At 44.7% G+C, this 17,720-nt stretch overlaps 1 protein-coding gene across 1 annotated transcript in view; it reads right to left on the reverse strand.

The window, feature by feature from the left end:
- Positions 1 to 424: 424 nt before the first annotated feature.
- The window catches only part of USP39 (ubiquitin specific peptidase 39), a 36,549-nt gene continuing 19,253 nt past the window's right edge, over positions 425 to 17,720 (reverse strand). Inside the window, exons 8-13 of the mRNA XM_056571288.1 lie at positions 16,430 to 16,497; positions 11,359 to 11,547; positions 9,569 to 9,711; positions 5,082 to 5,217; positions 4,080 to 4,166; positions 425 to 940 (exon numbers count right to left, since the gene is read on the reverse strand). Coding sequence (XP_056427263.1) covers positions 893 to 940; positions 4,080 to 4,166; positions 5,082 to 5,217; positions 9,569 to 9,711; positions 11,359 to 11,547; positions 16,430 to 16,497 — 671 coding nt within the window. The 3' untranslated portion in view covers positions 425 to 892. The remainder of the gene's footprint in view (positions 941 to 4,079; positions 4,167 to 5,081; positions 5,218 to 9,568; positions 9,712 to 11,358; positions 11,548 to 16,429; positions 16,498 to 17,720) is intronic.

Consider the following 17,720-nt stretch of genomic DNA (forward strand, 5'->3'; position numbering starts at 1 on the left):
TGTATATGACTATTCCGGATGCAAATAGCCATATAGTGTGATCCTCAAACAAAAAAGATCACAATGAAAGGATTTTTGAACAAAACATGTTTAATGAACATTAAAAAAAATAAAATAAAATAAAACCAAAAAACTACAATATAATGTGAACCTGTGTTTTCCCAAAACACATACATATTATAAATATATACAGTCACACAGTGCACAGTAGAGATGAGCGAACTTACAGTAAATTCGATTCGCCACGAACTTCTCGGCTCGGCAGTTGATGACTTATCCTGCATAAATTAGTTCAGCTTTCAGGTGCTCCGATGGGCTGGAAAAGGTGGATACAGTCCTAGGAAAGAGTCTCCTAGGACTGTATCCACCTTTTCCAGCCCACGGGAGCACCTGAAAGCTGAACTAATTTATGCAGGATAAGCCATCAACTGCTGAGCCGAGAAGTTCGTGACGAATCAAATTTACTGTAAGTTCGCTCATCTCTAGTGCACAGGAATCATGTCAGGTATTCTAGAACTATTCATTATGGAATTCTCCATGAGTAATCCCTCAACAATGATATGTAGGAAGTGACCTGCTCAGTAAGTAATAGGGACGCTGGGTGACAACTCTTGATTCCTGGGGAGGGTCTGCACCATCCATACCTGAAAACAGATGGAAGACCGGCGGATACACAGAATATCACCAGCAAATGCAGCCCTGGCTCCCAGGGAGAGAACTATGGCAGCCAGGACTCAGCACTGGATTGTGGTTCAAATATTTTCTTGACAACCATTGCAGTAGATGAAAAGTGGAGGGGAAGGGGGAACCTGTCAAAGTTTTCACAGGTTCTAAGTCCAGTTTTCTGTATGCCAAGTCGAACACATTTGTAAGATATATATCTGTAAGAGTTTCATGCTCCCTCCTGGTTCTTTTCACCATCATCTCGTCTCTTCCAGATCTGTTGGTGAGAAATTAAAAACCATCACCATTTCAAGAAGCCATTTGTGTTGCAAATGGGAAATTATACATTTTCAGTATTTCCAAATTATGAAACATGGTCAGTGATATGGATTTATACTGTCTATTAATTAAAGAAATAATTCTGTAGGGCTCATGCTCATGATAAGATAAGAATGGCAAAAAAAGGATCTGAATGCCCAGAAAAGGGTCATCACCTGAGCGACAGACATGGGAACTGGAGGTTCCCGAGGCACCTGGAAGACGTACACCTGAAGGGTAATGAAACCCTGATCTAAATTGTGTCCCCAGAGGGATCGGAATCCCAGACACTGGTGCAGGGCAAAGACACAAGACCTGACTACGAATGCAAGAAAGAAGCACAAGCACACAGCAACCAACAGCGTTGAGAGGAACCCCCATTGGGGTGAAACCCTGGACCAGATGGGAGCCAACGGAGCCATCCCAGTCAAGTCCAAGCCAACAGAGCAGGCGCCTGAGCCACCCTGCACAGGAAACCAGGAAGGTACCTGGAGGCATGGGGGGGGGGGGGGGGGATGAACTGACGGTGTCGCCTCAACAGGCCCCATGCCAGAAGAGAGGAGTTCAACCACCACAGACCTAAACAAGGTCACAGGAAGGCCAGAGGCACACCCCACCGACAGAAGGGAAAGTGGGCACTACATGTGCAGTGAGTCCATAGCATATGTAGGGACACAGATATGGTTACCTCACGACATTAGTGGGGTACCAAGACTGCAGACATGAAAGAAACCGCAGACATCCAAAAATTCGGAATATGGAAGACAGGCTCAGCACCCAACAGTGTGTCACAACCATGCCCCTAGCAGGCCGACGTAGCACACTTGGAAAAGGGAACAGAGAGCGCTGCAGTGGCTATGAAAGGCAAACGACACCTACACCCTATCCCCTAATGGTGTCACACACCAGGACTACTGTCGCAGATGCCGAGATTTTTTCCAGAAGTACAAAAAAAAAAAACTATATAAGTTGGGTATCATTTTCATCGTATGGACCTACAGAATAAAGAGAAGGTGTCATTTTTACCGAAACAATGTACTGCGTAGAAACTGAAGCCCCCAAAAGTTACAAAATTGTGTATTTTCTTCAATTTTGTTGCACAATTATTATTTTTTTCCGTTTCGTCATAGATTTTTGGGTAAAATGACTGATGTCCTTACAAAGTAGAATTGGTGGCGCAAAAAATAAGCCATCATATGGATTTTTAGGTGCAAAATTGAAAGAGTTATGATTTTTTAAAGGTAAAACGGAAAAACCCCTGGTCCTTAAAGGGGTACTCCGTTGCTCAGCGTTTGGAACAAAATGTTCCGAATGCTTAGTGCTGGCGCCGAGAGCTCTTGACGTCATAGCCCCGCCCCCTCGTGATGTCAAACCCCGCCCCCTCAATGCCAGCATATGGGAGGGGGCATATTGTGCCCCCTCCCATAGACTTGCATTGAGGTGGCGGGGCGTCATGAGGGGCGGGGCTATGACATCACAAGCTCCCGGAGTCGGCTCTAAGCGTTTGGAACATTGTGTTCCAAATGCTGAGCAGAGGAGTACCCCTTTAATGCAGCACAAGCTGAAATATGGCTCTGGGCACTGCGGCTGCTGCGTCCCAAATCACCGATCATACATTTAACATTGCCACATCCATTGAATGTAGCCTTTTATGGGATTTTGTGGGATGCCGAGAGTATTTATTTTTGGCGTTTTTTTCTTCCCAATTTTTCAATAGAAATCCTTGAGTCACATGATGAAAGAATCACATGACTTGTAATGAGAAAAGCCAAGGGAAAAAAAAAAAATTATAATAAAAAAAAACAAAAAAAACGGCTATTATAATAATAATAACAACACACATTGGGGAAGATGTATGAAAACCTGTCCACAGGAAAAGTTGACCAGTTGCCCACAACAACTAATCAGATCGCGTCTTTCACTTCTCAGAGGCCTTTTTAAAAATGAAGGAAGCGATCTGATTGGTTGTTATGGGCAACTAGTCAATTTTTCCATGTTTTGATAAATCTCCCCCAATGGTTTTTGGAAAAAATGACACAAAGATGGCATCTTGGGAGAAGTTTTTTGTGGTGTTTATTTTTTGGCCAAAAAAACAGAGTACCGCTCTAAGGAGTACCACAGACCTCCGCATTGGTGGAGGAGCGGAGCCAAGCGCCGCTGGAGGTGCACAGAATAACCTGTACAGCACGCGCACCTGGAGAGGAGGCGCAGCCTAGCCTCCCGGTTCACACTCTGGCTGAGGGGGAGAAGGAGGGCGGAGCCACATAACCCCCTGAACTCCCATCGGCTTAAAATCCCCCCCCCCCTGCAGTGGGGGGGAATGAAAGATAAGACCGCTGGCGGAGCGGAGAAACAGCAAGGCTGTTCAGAGGTAAGCGGGGAAGGAAACACCTGCGGACGGAGCCGCTGCATAGGGCCAGCGGCTGTCCTCCAAGACCAAGTATGTTGAACAGACGACCTCCCCAGGAGACCCCGAGCGAGCCCCACACATAGGCACTCCCAATAAAGGACAGAGTCCATATTAAAAAGAGGAAGTGAGGGGGGGTACATACTCACCTCAGGCATCTTCAACCAGCTTATGGCCATGCTGCATCATACCAGGCTAAGATAGGGGGGCGAGCAGGGGCAGTGGAGGACCAGGACCCAGGGTACAACCTTGACTGCACATAGCAGAATAGGCTATGTGCAGTCCCACTTTGCTCCCCACATTGTGGTGCCAATACACAAGCTTGTGTGTAGATAAGGCCCCACCTTTAACACTGACAGAAGGCAAAGTTGCTGCACATCATGTGGCACAAGTTGCATGGTCATTGCTGACCAGATAACACTTTTTCCATTGACAGCATAAAAGTGTATATGAATGTTTGTATGCCACAGAGGAATCAATGCTAAAATATACTCCCAGACCTATTTCTCAACTACATGCGTGATCCATTTACAAGGACAACACTCAGACGTCTCAGACTGAAGTACAGATTCCTCATCCCTCTTCAGATAACACAAATCCACATTCCACTGACGTCACTCAGACACAAGGCGGTCTCTTCACTTCTGAAGGACATGAAAGTACGTGACAACGTGTCATAAAACACACATACCTGTATATAGGCTTCTGATAGCGTGATCATCTGGGGCAGAATGTCTGTTACTTGCAAGTCTTGCAGTTCATACCATTTGCCGGTGCCCTAAAAACAAATCGTGTAAATGGTGACAAGATACCCCACCAGTCACACATTTATGGCATATTACATTGACATCCTCTTTAAAAGGGTCTCTCTCAAGGATCCTCTGCTTAGATACAACTGGAGGAAATGGTGGAAGGAAAGGACCACGCTAAACTCCAACCAGTAGTGCTACCATGATTCAAGTCTAATTTAAGTCTAAAATTCTTCCCTCAATCTTAAAGTCTCTTGTGGTTTTGAGGTGCAGCGTAAGGCTCTGATCACATAGTCCATCAAAAGATAACGGGGAGGCACTCACCAGAGGTACGAAAACACTAACTATTAGCAAAACATCACAGAGCTTGGGTATGCAACCCAGACACCACAGACAAGGGTGAGAGTACAGCTGTTTCACGCCCACAATGGGCCACTGTGGGCGTGAATCGGCTGTAACCTCACCCTTGTCTGTGGTGTCTGTGTGGTCTATGTACTCAATGTTTCGCAACCAGTGTGCCTCCAGCTGTTGCAAAACTACAACTCCTGGCAGGCTTTGGCTGTAGAGGCATGCTGGGAGTTGTGGTTTTGAAATAGCTGGAGACACACTGGTTGGGAAGCACTTACCGAGAGCTTTACAGGTGCTTACTCAAATTATGCAGGGTATACACAGTATGGAAAGAGCCAAAGGTTTGGACTAACAAAGCAAACTTTGGTCTCACATGTCAAGTGTCACACATGCAAGAAGCATTTAAAAATGGCGCACACCCTATGGAAAGTACACAAGCAAGATGTTATACAGACTGTGCAACCCAATGTTTTTCTAGGTAAGCTTCAGTTCCATGTCCAAAGCCTACCCTTTGGGATGTGCTGGTGGTGAAGGCGAGTCAATTACAAATGCTGACAATACAAAAAGGACAAGTGTAGCAGCGACAATATACTCACATGGTGGAGAACGTGGATACGGTATGAACCTTCAGTGGGCTTCCCATCATGCACTATGTTTGCTATAAGATCATATGTTGTGTTCTTGTGCTGTGTCTGGTATTCTTCTGCCAGATACTCACGTAGATCCACATTTCTAGGTGAAAGAATAAAACATAGTATTACATTTAATACCCAAGAAAATTACACAGAGACATAAAATAGTGAAAAAGTATATATAGTCTTTATTGATAGTGACTGATTTTAAAAACAGAATTTAAAAGGAACGACAATGGACAGACTACTAAGGCGTCTGGATGAGGGATAGAAACAAAGCTGGGCTACAGAACATCAATAAGAAATGGGAGATAATGAAATAACCCCCATCCGGGTGTATATACATGTAAAAGGTATAGGCTGTACAGAAATATACTAGCAATTAGATACCAACATATGTAAACATATACACTCAGAATGACTATATAGATGTAAATCCCGTATTGCACAATGCCCAGAGAAAAAAAGTATATATGACTGCACCACGGAACAAAATAAAGTATGCAATTATGAGAGTGATAAACGGGTGAAAGAGTAGAGAGTCCCAGGAACCGGGATTACACCATACACCAATGTTCAGCAATCACCAAGGTCCTGGAAAATATGACTCAAATATAAATCACCCATCTCACATCACAAGAGCATACAGCGGACATCTTACCCTAATACAGAACGCCACCCCTACAACGTTGTTTCGCAACAAGCTTCCTCAAGGAGTATATGGTATGAAAGGGAGGTAGATATTTATATACATATGTAGCCAATAGGAATACAAAACAAATACAAGACAATGAGGGCACCTGAGAGAAGAATCATGTGTGAACCAGCGTCCGAACGCCATTACAGTCATCACTGCGCATGTTCGGCGTGATGATGATGCAGTGCGTCCACTGCGTCACCACGCCGAAAGCTCATAGCACAGCTCCGTACTCACGAATAGGTGTGGGATGCACGGCGAAATCTCGCGCATGCGTAACACACTAAGACAGCACACAACGGCCATCTTAGATATGGGAAACGGAGCTGGCAGCACTATTGCAGACATCCTTAGGAAAACATACAGCAAATAAAAGTGCAGTGTGTGCGAAACGTGAGAGAAAACAGTGACATGCAAAAGTGAAATGTGCAAAACCAAAGTGCCATGCCGAGATTGCTGTACATAGGTGCAATGCATATATTACAGTGACGACCAAATATAACAATATGGGAAATGTATAAAAATATATCTATAAAAAAATATATATATAAAAACTATATATATATGAAGATATAAAGATATGTGGAAAGTGAAAATATGTGTGTAGAATATACGGATTCATGAAAAAAAACAAAAAAATAAATAAAATAAAAAAACAATGTGAATAAATGTTGATCGATATGTGCTAACACATTAATGTCAAATACAAAGGACTCACTATAGAAATATATAAAGTGATAGAGTCAATTCCTCAGAATGAGGAGAATATGTTCTAATGAGGAGTTCTTCGAACAGCAAGCCAAGGACCTCAAAGACTGCTTCCAGGAACGTGGCTATAGAAGTGCTGACATCCAAAGGGGATATAACAGAGCAAAATCCACTTCAAGACCTACTCTTCTGACTCAGAGAAAGAATCAGAAATCAGACACACAGGTGAGGTACATATCCATGTACAACACTAGGTGGAGACAAGTACAGCGGGCACTTAGAAAACATTGGTCGGTGTTGACAATGGATCCGATTTTAAAATCATATTTATCTAAACAACCTTCTATCACATATCGCCGAGCCAAGAACCTGAGAGATCTACTGGTGCATAGTCACCATAAATGTAGACAGAGCACTGGCCTATTTGGCTCTAAGGGTCCAAAATGGGGCTGTAGGCCCTGCGGAGGATGCGTAGCATGCCCGAATGTAGAGAAAGTTGAAGAATTTCTTAATTCCTCTGGGGAAAAGAAGTTTACTATAACACACACCATCAATTGTTGCACATCTGGTGTAATTTATTACGCCACTTGCCCCTGCCACCTAATATATGTTGGTCTCACCTCTAGAGAACTGAGGAGAAGGGTACGTGAACATGTCTTGGAGATTGAGGCTGCAAGAGACATTGAAGATCTATCTACTTTGAAAAAAATACCTCGTCATTTTCGAGAACATCATGGGTGTGACAGCAAACTCCTCAAGGTAAGAGGCATAGACAGGGTCTTGGTTGGCCCCAGGGGTTGTAACTGGCGCCAAATTCTTGCACAGAAGGAATCAAGGTGGATTTTCACCCTGAAAACTGTGACCCCGTATGGACTCAATGAGCACAACAGCTTTGCGCCCATTTTACGTACATGATTCACTCTGTTCCCATTCCCTGACCCCCATTTTTTGCCCTTCTATTGTTATTGCCACCTGGTCCGGTTTTAATTTTTCTACTTTATTATGGTTTTAATTGATTTTAACATGTTCTTTTGTAGTCATTATGTCTTATTTTGTTTTTTCTTGTTTTTCCCCTTTTTCCCTTGTTCTTATTCATTTTCCTTTGTTTTCCCTTTGCTTGTCCCTGTCCTCCCCTGTTTTCTCCCTCTTGCTTTTCCCTCTCCCTTCTTTTCCCTACCACTTTTCTTTTTGTCCCCCTTCCTTGCTTTAGGGCACCATAACCGGATCCGAGGGAAGATACGAACTTATGAAATTATCCTTGCAGCAGTCCAGGAAATGGTTGTTTCTATACAACAGCCCCAAAAAATGTTTTCACCGATATACGCATATAGTATATTTTTCACATTCCATATGAATATGTCAGTAGACGTATCCTCTATCACATTGTTTGAATATCATATATTCTTAGTGAGTCCTTTGTGGCTCACATTAATTCATTGGCAAATATTCATCTATATGTACCCTCTATCACTTTATATATTTCTATAGTGAGTCCTTTGTATTTCCCATTAATGTTTGCACATATCGATCAACATTTATTCACAGTTTTTTTTTTTTTTTCTTTCATGAATCCGTATATTCCACACACATATTTTCACTTTCCACATATCTTTATATCTTCATATATATATAGTTTTTATATATATATTTTTTTATAGATATATTTTTATACATTTCCCATATTGTTATATTTGGTCGTCACTGTAATATATGCATTGCACCTATGTACAGCAATCTCGGCATGGCACTTTGGTTTTGCACATTTCACTTTTGCATGTCACTGTTTTCTCTCACGTTTCGCACACACTGCACTTTTATTTGCTGTATGTTTTCCTAAGGATGTCTGCAATAGTGCTGCCAGCTCCGTTTCCCATATCTAAGATGGCCGTTGTGTGCTGTCTTAGTGTGTTACGCATGCGCGAGATTTCGCCGCGCATCCCACACCTATTCGTGAGTACGGAGCTGTGCTATGAGCTTTCGGCGTGGTGACGCAGTGGACGCACTGCATCAACATCACGCCGAACATGCGCAGTGATGACTGTAATGGCGTTCGGACGCTGGTTCACACATGATTCTTCTCTCAGGTGCCCTCATTGTCTTGTATGTGTTTTGTATTCCTATTGGCTACATATGTATATAAATATCTACCTCCCTTTCATACCATATACTCCTTGAGGAAGCTTGTTGCGAAACAACGTTGTAGGGGTGGCGTTCTGTATTAGGGTAAGATGTCCGCTGTATGCCCTTGTGATGTGAGATGGGTGATTTATATTTGAGTCATATTTTCCAGGACCTTGGTGATTGCTGAACATTGGTGTATGGTGTAATCCCGGTTCCTGGGACTCTCTACTCTTTCACCCGTTTATCACTCTGATAATTGCATACTTTATTTTGTTCCGTGGTGCGGTCATATATACTTTTTTTCTCTGGGCATTGTGCAATACGGGATTTACATCTATATAGTTATTCTGAGTGTATATGTTTACATATGTTGGTATCTAATTGCTAGTATATTTCTGTACAGCCTATACCTTTTACATGTATATACACCCGGATGGGGGTTATTTCATTATCTCCCATTTCTTATTGATGTTCTGTAGCCCAGCTTTGTTTCTATCCCTCATCCAGACGCCTTAGTAGTCTGTCCATTGTCGTTCCTTTTAAATTCTGTTTTTAAAATCAGTCACTATCAATAAAGACTATATATACTTTTTCACTATTTTATGTCTCTGTGTAATTTTCTTGGGTATTACTTGTATTTCTCTGTATACCAGAGACAAGGTTGGACCATAGGTCAGTATTTTGTGCCCCTCTTTTTTGGTTATTATAGTATCACATTTAGTATTACATAGATGCACACATACTAAATACAATAAAGTCGCCTGTGGTCACCTGTTCACTCCACCGTTCATTGTGCAGTGAGGAAATGGTCACCATGGGCTACATCACCAATTCAACAATAAGTCATTATAAATATGAAATGATATAGTATTACCCCAGTAGTGTAGCACTGTACTCTACATAATGTAAAACTCAATATACTCACGTAATAGGAAAATTCACAATAGTTGGGTTTTTCTCCACAAAAAAGTTGTTCTTGGTAAAACGCTTTATACAGAATATCAAGTATGGAGGCAGTTTGATCAGCTGGAAACGCTTCAGGAAATTCTCCTTGTACGTCTTGTACTCCTATAAAAACAGGACTAAGTTTACTAAGTGGTTTACACTTTATTTCATCCATAAAAGCAAAACACATACAAATGAGCGATGTGTGAAGAAATATGACAAATTGCTTAAAGGGTCATTAATGTCAGATTGGTGGGTGTCAGATTCCCAGGACCCCCCAACAATCAGCTGAATAAAGGGGCGAACACTGCAGCCTCTTGAAAATGTAGAGCGCTGTGCCAGGTAAACAATATAGCAGCTGTGCCTGATACTACAGCTAAAAGGGGTGATCAAGGGATAGGAAAACAGAGCTATTTTTTAAAATAAAAATAGCACCAACCCTGTATTCCAGTTGTGTGTGATATTACAACTTGGCTCGATTCACTTCAATAGAACTGAGCTGCAATACTACACACAACCAGAGGACAGAGGTGGTGCTGTTTTTTGAAGAAATTATCTCTGTTTTCCTATCCCTTGAGAACCCCTTTAAAAGGGGTACTCGGCCCCTGGCATCTTATCCCCTATCCAAAGGATAGGGGATAAGATGTTAGATCGCCGTGGTCCCGCTGCTGGGGACCCCGGGGATCGCCGCTGTGGCACCCCACCATCATTACTGCGAGTTCGCTCTGCGCGTAATGACGGGCAATACAGGGGCCGGAGCAGCGCGACGTCATGGCTCCGCCCCTCATGACATCACGGCCCGTCCCCTTAATTCAAGTCTATGGCAGGGGGCGTGGCGACCACCACGCCCCCTCCCATAGACTTGTATTGACGGGGGCGGGTCGTGATGTCACGAGGGGCGGAGCCGTGACGTAACGATGCTCCGGCCCCTGTATTGCCGATCTCGCTCTGCGCAGTAATGATAGCGAGGTGCTGCAGCAGCGATCCCCGGGGTCCCCAGCAGCGGGACCCCAGCGATCTGACATCTTATCCCCTATGCTTTGGATAGGGGATAAGATGTCTAGGGGCGGAGTACCCCTTTAAGGCCCTATTAATTGGGTTGATTATTGTCTGAATGGGCAGATTATGGCCCATGTAAAAGGTCCAGTGATTGGCCAAGAAACTAACAGATGCTGCTTCTTTGGGCCACATGAAAAAATAATACAATGTTTCCTGGCAGCATATCTGCACATGTAAATTGGGGATTGTGCTGCCAAACATAACAAAAGTGAATGGCTGCACAAAAGTAATCATTTGTGTGGCCGTTCACTCCCAATATTTCGGCTATGTAAAGGGTCTTTTTAATAAGCACCGATTTACTTATCGATGGTCTATTGCTGCTCATTATCGAGCAGTACAAAAAGGACCTTAAAAAGGGATATAACTATCTCCGCTTAGAGTGCAATAAATGAGCAAAAAGGGAGGGTATATTTTCCCAGCGCTATTGTATGATGGTTCCACAAAGACTTCAATACACCGGCATATACACAGGACTTTCATTTTTCAGATAGATCTGAAAAATTACAACGCGTTTTGCCGCAAACTCGCCCCTTGTACATTTGAAATAGGTTTAATTTTACATAATGCATCAGTTTAGACCGATTTTCCTTACATAGAGAAGTGATGGGATATCAGGCTCCCAGTGTTCACTGCTGGTGGCACATCCACATGTCAGCAGAACACCGCAGGGTGTACACCATATAAACAGTAGATCTGCCTTTGTGGCTGTACCTTCTCTGTGATGCCATTGAACTTGGCCAAGATACTGAAGAGTGGCACTTGGGGGATGATGAGCTGCTCCTTCTCATCCTTGTAAAGAGGGGCAGTGGGAAGGTCCAGAGTTAGGTACATAAAGGGAGCCTCCATCATTTTTTCCTGGTATTCCTCATTTCCAAGTAGCGCTTCCTTCTCTTCTGCCGGCTGCAGATAGAAAACAGTTATGTTACAGTAACGGAGTCACCTCACCTCTGCCATTCTCTTTAATATGGAAGTCACCCGGCGAACAGATGATAGACAGGGGGGACAGACCCTCAACACTCTACGGATTTTCTGCAGCTAGACCAGCGTTTCCCAAGCAGGGTGTCTCCAGCTGTTGAAAAACTACAACTCCCAGCATGCCCAGACAGCCAAAGGCTGTCTGGGCATGCTGAGAGTTGTAGTTTTGCAACAGCTGGAGGCACCCTGCTTGGGAAACACTGAGCTAGACAGACAGCTTCCATTCAGGGTAAACATGGTACTGCATGGAAGCCATTAAGAGAACTGGATGATCACGTAATACTTGGATGACCCAAAGTTGCTCTTTGATAGTGGCTTTCTATTCAGGCTCACAGAGAAAGGACTTAGCAGGGGAGCCCCCCCCCAGGAGCTGAAACCATTTTTTATCTGGGGCCACCTGTCACAATGTAACATGCTCCAAAGAAAACCATGCTATTTGCTCCAACTGCAGATAACAGTTTCTTTAGGATAAGCAATTCCTCATACTATATAATGATATAGACTCAAGTCAACAAAATACGTCATGTATGAGGCCGCTGTAAGGCTGGGTTCACACTACGTTTTGTACTTACGGTTCCCGTATACGGCTGGGAGGAGTGGGGGCGGGGCTTAATCGCGGCACCCGCACTCAGCCGTATAGGGGAAGCGTATTTAATGCATGTCTATGAGCCAACCGGAGTGAACCGCAGCCTCCGGTCGGCTGCGTTTTCGGCCGTATGCGGTTTCCCGACCGCAGGCAAAAACGTGGTCGACCGCGGCTCATAGACATGCATTAAATACGGTTCCCCTATACGGCTGAGTGCGGGCGCCTCGATTAAGCCCCGCCCCCTCATCCCAGCCGTATACGGGAACCATAAGTACAAAACGTAGTGTGAACCCAGCCTAAGATTGTGCAAGATGGAAAAATTCTTATGTGTAAAGAAGCAAACAATGTCTAGGGACCGTCACATTTCATTCTACTTCCAACTTGCTCTGGAAAAAGGTGTGCCTTATATAGAGAGGTCTCATGTGAAATATATATCTACACAGTAACCCCCCCGACCTGCGGGGCCATCGCATTAACTGCTATCCGACAGCGCAAAATGCTTAAGCTGCTGTCGGATAGCAGTTTAAGCATCCCTGGCAGGTTCGCTTACCTATTCCCGGGTCCACTTCGCGATCCTCCGGTGTCTTCCGCATCTTCTCCAGGGTCCGGGCCTCGCTTTCCGGCGTCGTTATTACATCACTACGCACGCCGCGCCGGCGCAGCAGCGTAATAACGTCACCTGAAAGCGAGGCCCGGACCCTGCAGAAGATGCGCAAGACACCGGAGGATCACGAAGAAGACACCGGAGCAGCGGGACAGCATCGGGAGCCCCTGGGACGGGATAGGAAGTCAAAAGCTTCCTCCTTTGTTTATTTTCCTCCCCAACAAGGATTAGGAAGGAAAAACCGGGCAACGCCGGGTACTCAGCTATATATATATATATATATAACTCAAATGTGTGTGTATGTATGTATGTACGTATGTGTGTATGTTCCAGCATCACGTCCAAATGGCTAAAGATATTAACATGAAACTTGGCCACATGTTACTTATATGTCAACAACAAACATGGGATAGGTGATTTAACCCTTACTCACCCCCCATTTTCCAGGGGCGGGGTTTATGTTTAACCCCTTAAAGGGGTACTCTGCCCCTAGACATCTTATCCCCTATCCAAAGGATAGGGGATAAGATGTCAGATGGCCAGGGTCCCGCTGCTGGGGACCCCGGGGATCGCCGCTGCAGCACCCCGCTATCAATACTGCGCAGAGCGAGATCGCTCTGCACGTAATGACGGGCAATACAGGGGCCGGAGCATCGTTACGTCACGGCCCGTCAATACAAGTCTATGGGAGGGGGCGTTGCGGTCGTCACGCCCCCTGCCATAGACTTGCATTAAGGGGACGGGCCGTGATGTCATGAGGGGCGGAGCCATGACGTCACGCTGCTCCGGCCCCTGTATCCCCCGTCATTACGCACAGAGCGAACTCACTCTGTGCAGTAATGATGGCGGGGTGCCGCAGCGGCGATCCCCGGGGTCCCCAGCAGCGGGACCACGGCGATCTGACATCTTATCCCCTATCCTTTGCATAGGGGATAAGATGTCTAGGGGCGGAGTACCCCTTTAAGGACGCAGGGTTTTTTGGTTTTTGCACTTTCGTTTTTTCCTCCTTACCTTTTAAAAATCATAACCCTTTCAAATTTTCCACCTAAAAAATCCATATTATGGCTTATTTTTTGCGTCACCAATTCTACTTTGCAGTGACAGTCATTTTACGCAGTGCATATTTCGGTAAAAATGACACCTTATTCTATAGGTCCATATGGTTAAAATGATATCCTACTTATATAGGTTTGATTTTGTCGCACTTCTGGAAAAAATCATAACTACATGCAGGAAAATTTATACGTTTAAAAATGTCATCTTCTGACCCCTATAACTTTTTTATTTTTCCACGTACAGAGCGGTATGAGGACTCATTTTTTGCGACGTGATCTGAAGTTTTTATCGGTACAATTTTTGTTTTGATCAGACTTTTTGATCACTTTTTATTCATTTTTTAATGGTATAAAAAGTGACCAAAAATATGCTTTTTTGGACTTTGGAATTTTTTTTATGTGTATGCCATTGACCGTGCGGTTTAATTAACAATATATTTTTATAGTTCGGACATTTACGCACGCGGCGATACCACATATGTTTATTTTTATTTACACTTTTTTTTATGGGAAAAGGGGGGGTGATTCAAACTTTTATTAGGGAAGGGGTTAAATGATCTTTATTAACACTTTTTTTTAAACTTTTTTTTGCAGTGTTATAGGTCCCAAAGGGACCTATAACACTGCACACACTGATCTCTTGCACAGATCACTGGCGTGTATTAACACGCCTGTGATCAGTCTTATCGGCGCTTGACTGCTCCTGCCTGGATCTCAGGCACGGAGCAGTCATTCGCCGATCGGACACGAGGAGGCAGGTAAGGGCCCTCCCGGTGTCCTGTAAGCTGTTCGGGACGCCGCAATTTCACCGACTGATACTTTCACTTCAGATGCGGCGGTCAGCTTTGATCGACGCGTCTGAAGGGTTAATACAGGGCATCACCGCGATCGGTGATGTCCTGTATTAGCCGTGGGTCCCGGCCATTGATAGCTGCCGGGACCAACCCGATATGCCGCGGGGACAGCGCGTGACCCCGCGGCATATCGCGGGAGCCGGCGGAGGATGTAAATATACGTCTTTCGTCGTTAAGGGGTTAAAGTCCCATACAAGTCTATGGGAAATATAGGTTACTGCATAACTTCCAGAAGGCTGGAGATATTTCGATAATACTTGGTCACATGTTACTTATATGTCCACTTAAAATATAGGATAGTTAATTTAATCCTTAACTATGGGAATCTATGGGAAATGTATATTCCCACATAACTTCTGTACGGCTGGAGATATTTCAATACCTGGTACACATATTACGGGTCGGGATAAGAGGGGTCCGGTATATGACAACAATATATGAGGACGGGATATGAAGTCATTAGGAAGGAAAAAACGGGCAACGCCGGGTACTCAGCTAGTGTGTGTGTGTGTGTATAATATATATATATAGATATATATATATATACCGTATTTTTCGCCGTATAAGACGCACTTTTTCTTCCCCAAAACTGTGTCTTATACGGCGAATACACCCCTATCGCGGCGGTCCCTGCGGCCATCAACGGCCGGGACCCGCGGCTAATACAGGACATCGTGGTGATGCCCTGTATTAACCGTTCATACGCAGCGATCAAAGCTGACCACCGCGTCTGAAGGGAAAGTGACACTAACCCGGCTGTTCAGCTGGGCTGTTCGGGACCACCGCAATTTCACCGCGGCGGTCCCGAACAGCCCGACTGAATAGCCGGGTCAGTGCTTACAGGACACCGGGAGGAACCTTACCTGCCTCCTCGGTGTCTTCTCCGTTCAGGGATCCCCTGTATGCCGGCGCTCTCCTTCCTCATCATCACGTCGTCGCGTACGTGCGTCGGCGTGCGTAACGACGTGATGGCGGCGACGGAGAGCGAGGATACCCGGCCGGCAGCAGAGACGTTCCGGAGCGACGGGGACACAGGGATAGCGATGGAGCGACATCCAGGGCAGCGGTGACGGGTCCGGAGCGGCGGGGACACGCGAGTATTACCTCCTATGGAGTGGTCTTCAATCTGCGGACCTCCAGATGTTGCAAAACCACAACTCCCAGCATGCCCGGACAGCCAACGGCTGTCCGGGCATGCTGCGAGTTGTAGTTTTGCAACAACTGGAGTTCCGCAGGTTGAAGACCACTATTGGGTTCAAAATCTTTATTTTTTTTAGATTTTGCACCTATAAATTGGGTGCGTCTTATACGCCGGTGCGTCCTATAGGACGAAAAATACGGTGTGTGTGTGTGTGTATATATATATATATATATATATATATACACACATATATACATATACACACACACACACACATTATTTTAAACACTAAACCAACATCTTATCTTTAAATGATATGGACACATGCTCCTTACAATAGTTTTCTATCACTAGGAACACCTTCAATAGCAGTTGGCCAAACACTCATACAGCTATCCCTCCTGACCTCCATACACATGTATGCATGGCTTCGAGATTGGGGGGGGGGGGGGGGTTTGGGTCAGCCAGTCAAGTTCGGACAATTTTTTTTCTAACTTTTCTGGAGGGGCCCTTTATATATGATACATGTGCACAATAATCATTTCTACTCAGTTTATTAAATCTTACCAAATCAGGATGAGGCAGCTTCTTGCTGTAAATCCGCATTGATCCCTGGAATACTTCAGTTACAATGGCTGGGAAAAAAAATATATATTATAAATATAACAGAGAAGATTTTCCCCAGCCACTCTATGCTCACTCTCCACAGGAAGCTCTGCAGTTCAGCATCATTTCTTTTTTCATGTCCTCTACACTCCGCTCCTGCTTATTCCTCCTCCCCTTTTACAGACAACAGTCATTACTTTCCTGTGCTCTGGGGGCTTGACTATTCAAGACAGCCCCTCACCTCAGCCTTAGCTGGAGCTCTATGTCACCCTGACAGCCACACAGAAGACGCAGCTGCTAGATACAGGTGCCGGGGCAATGTAAACAGACTGCTTTGAAGTACCATGCAGACGTTAAAGGGGTATTCCGGCCTCATACATCTTATCCCCTATCCAAAATGTAATATAGCGGAACACATCACACATTTTCGAACTTTGATATTGGATTTTTGCTATGGTTCCTTATCTCCCTAAAGAAAAAGGGAACTGCATATAAGAGGCTAAACAAGAGAAGTATTTGCGGCAAAAACTATGCAGGAAAATACTCACTGTAGCTGGAGAAACAAGCTGCTCCATAGGTTCACCTTGGAGGAAGCCTGTGAGTCCATGGTAGCCACAGTACAATCATAGACACAGAAAAAAAACGGAATTTCCTACCTTTATACAAACAGGAATTCAAAATGTTGGCGCCCTCTGACATCACTTCCGCCCCAATGGCACCTCCGCACAGCCCGGAACTTCCAGACGCCAACATATGCACCCAGCTTCCCCCGGACCACAATCAGAGCTGCAAACAGCAGGAACCACCCGCCGGGGGAAAACCAGAGACTGAAAGCCGACAGGAGGCCGCAGCCCCAGCCAGACTAGCAGCAAACAGCCCGCATGGAGCTCTGCCAACACCGGAGGTCTGAGCAGCCCGTGCAATCACGGGGCAGACAGGCAGTGGATACATTTAACGTATCCTAGTGTGGGGACATATAGCTCCACTAGAGCGCAGTACCCCACACTACCCCGAGGCAGAGAAGACCACTTCTCCGTGACCAAAGAGGGATAAAGGATTAGGGAGCACCAAAAAGGGAACCACAGCCCACCCCAGGTGGAAAAAGAACTTAAAGGGGTTTTATTTTTTTAATGAACTGGTGCCAGAAAGTTAAAAAGATTTGTAAATTACTTCTATTAAAAAATCTTAATCCTTTTAGTACATTTTAGCAGCTGTATGCTACAGAGGAAATTCTTTACTTTTTGAATTTTTT

This window comes from Hyla sarda, chromosome 4 (genome assembly GCF_029499605.1).
Source record: "Hyla sarda isolate aHylSar1 chromosome 4, aHylSar1.hap1, whole genome shotgun sequence".
NCBI lineage: Eukaryota > Metazoa > Chordata > Amphibia > Anura > Hylidae > Hyla > Hyla sarda.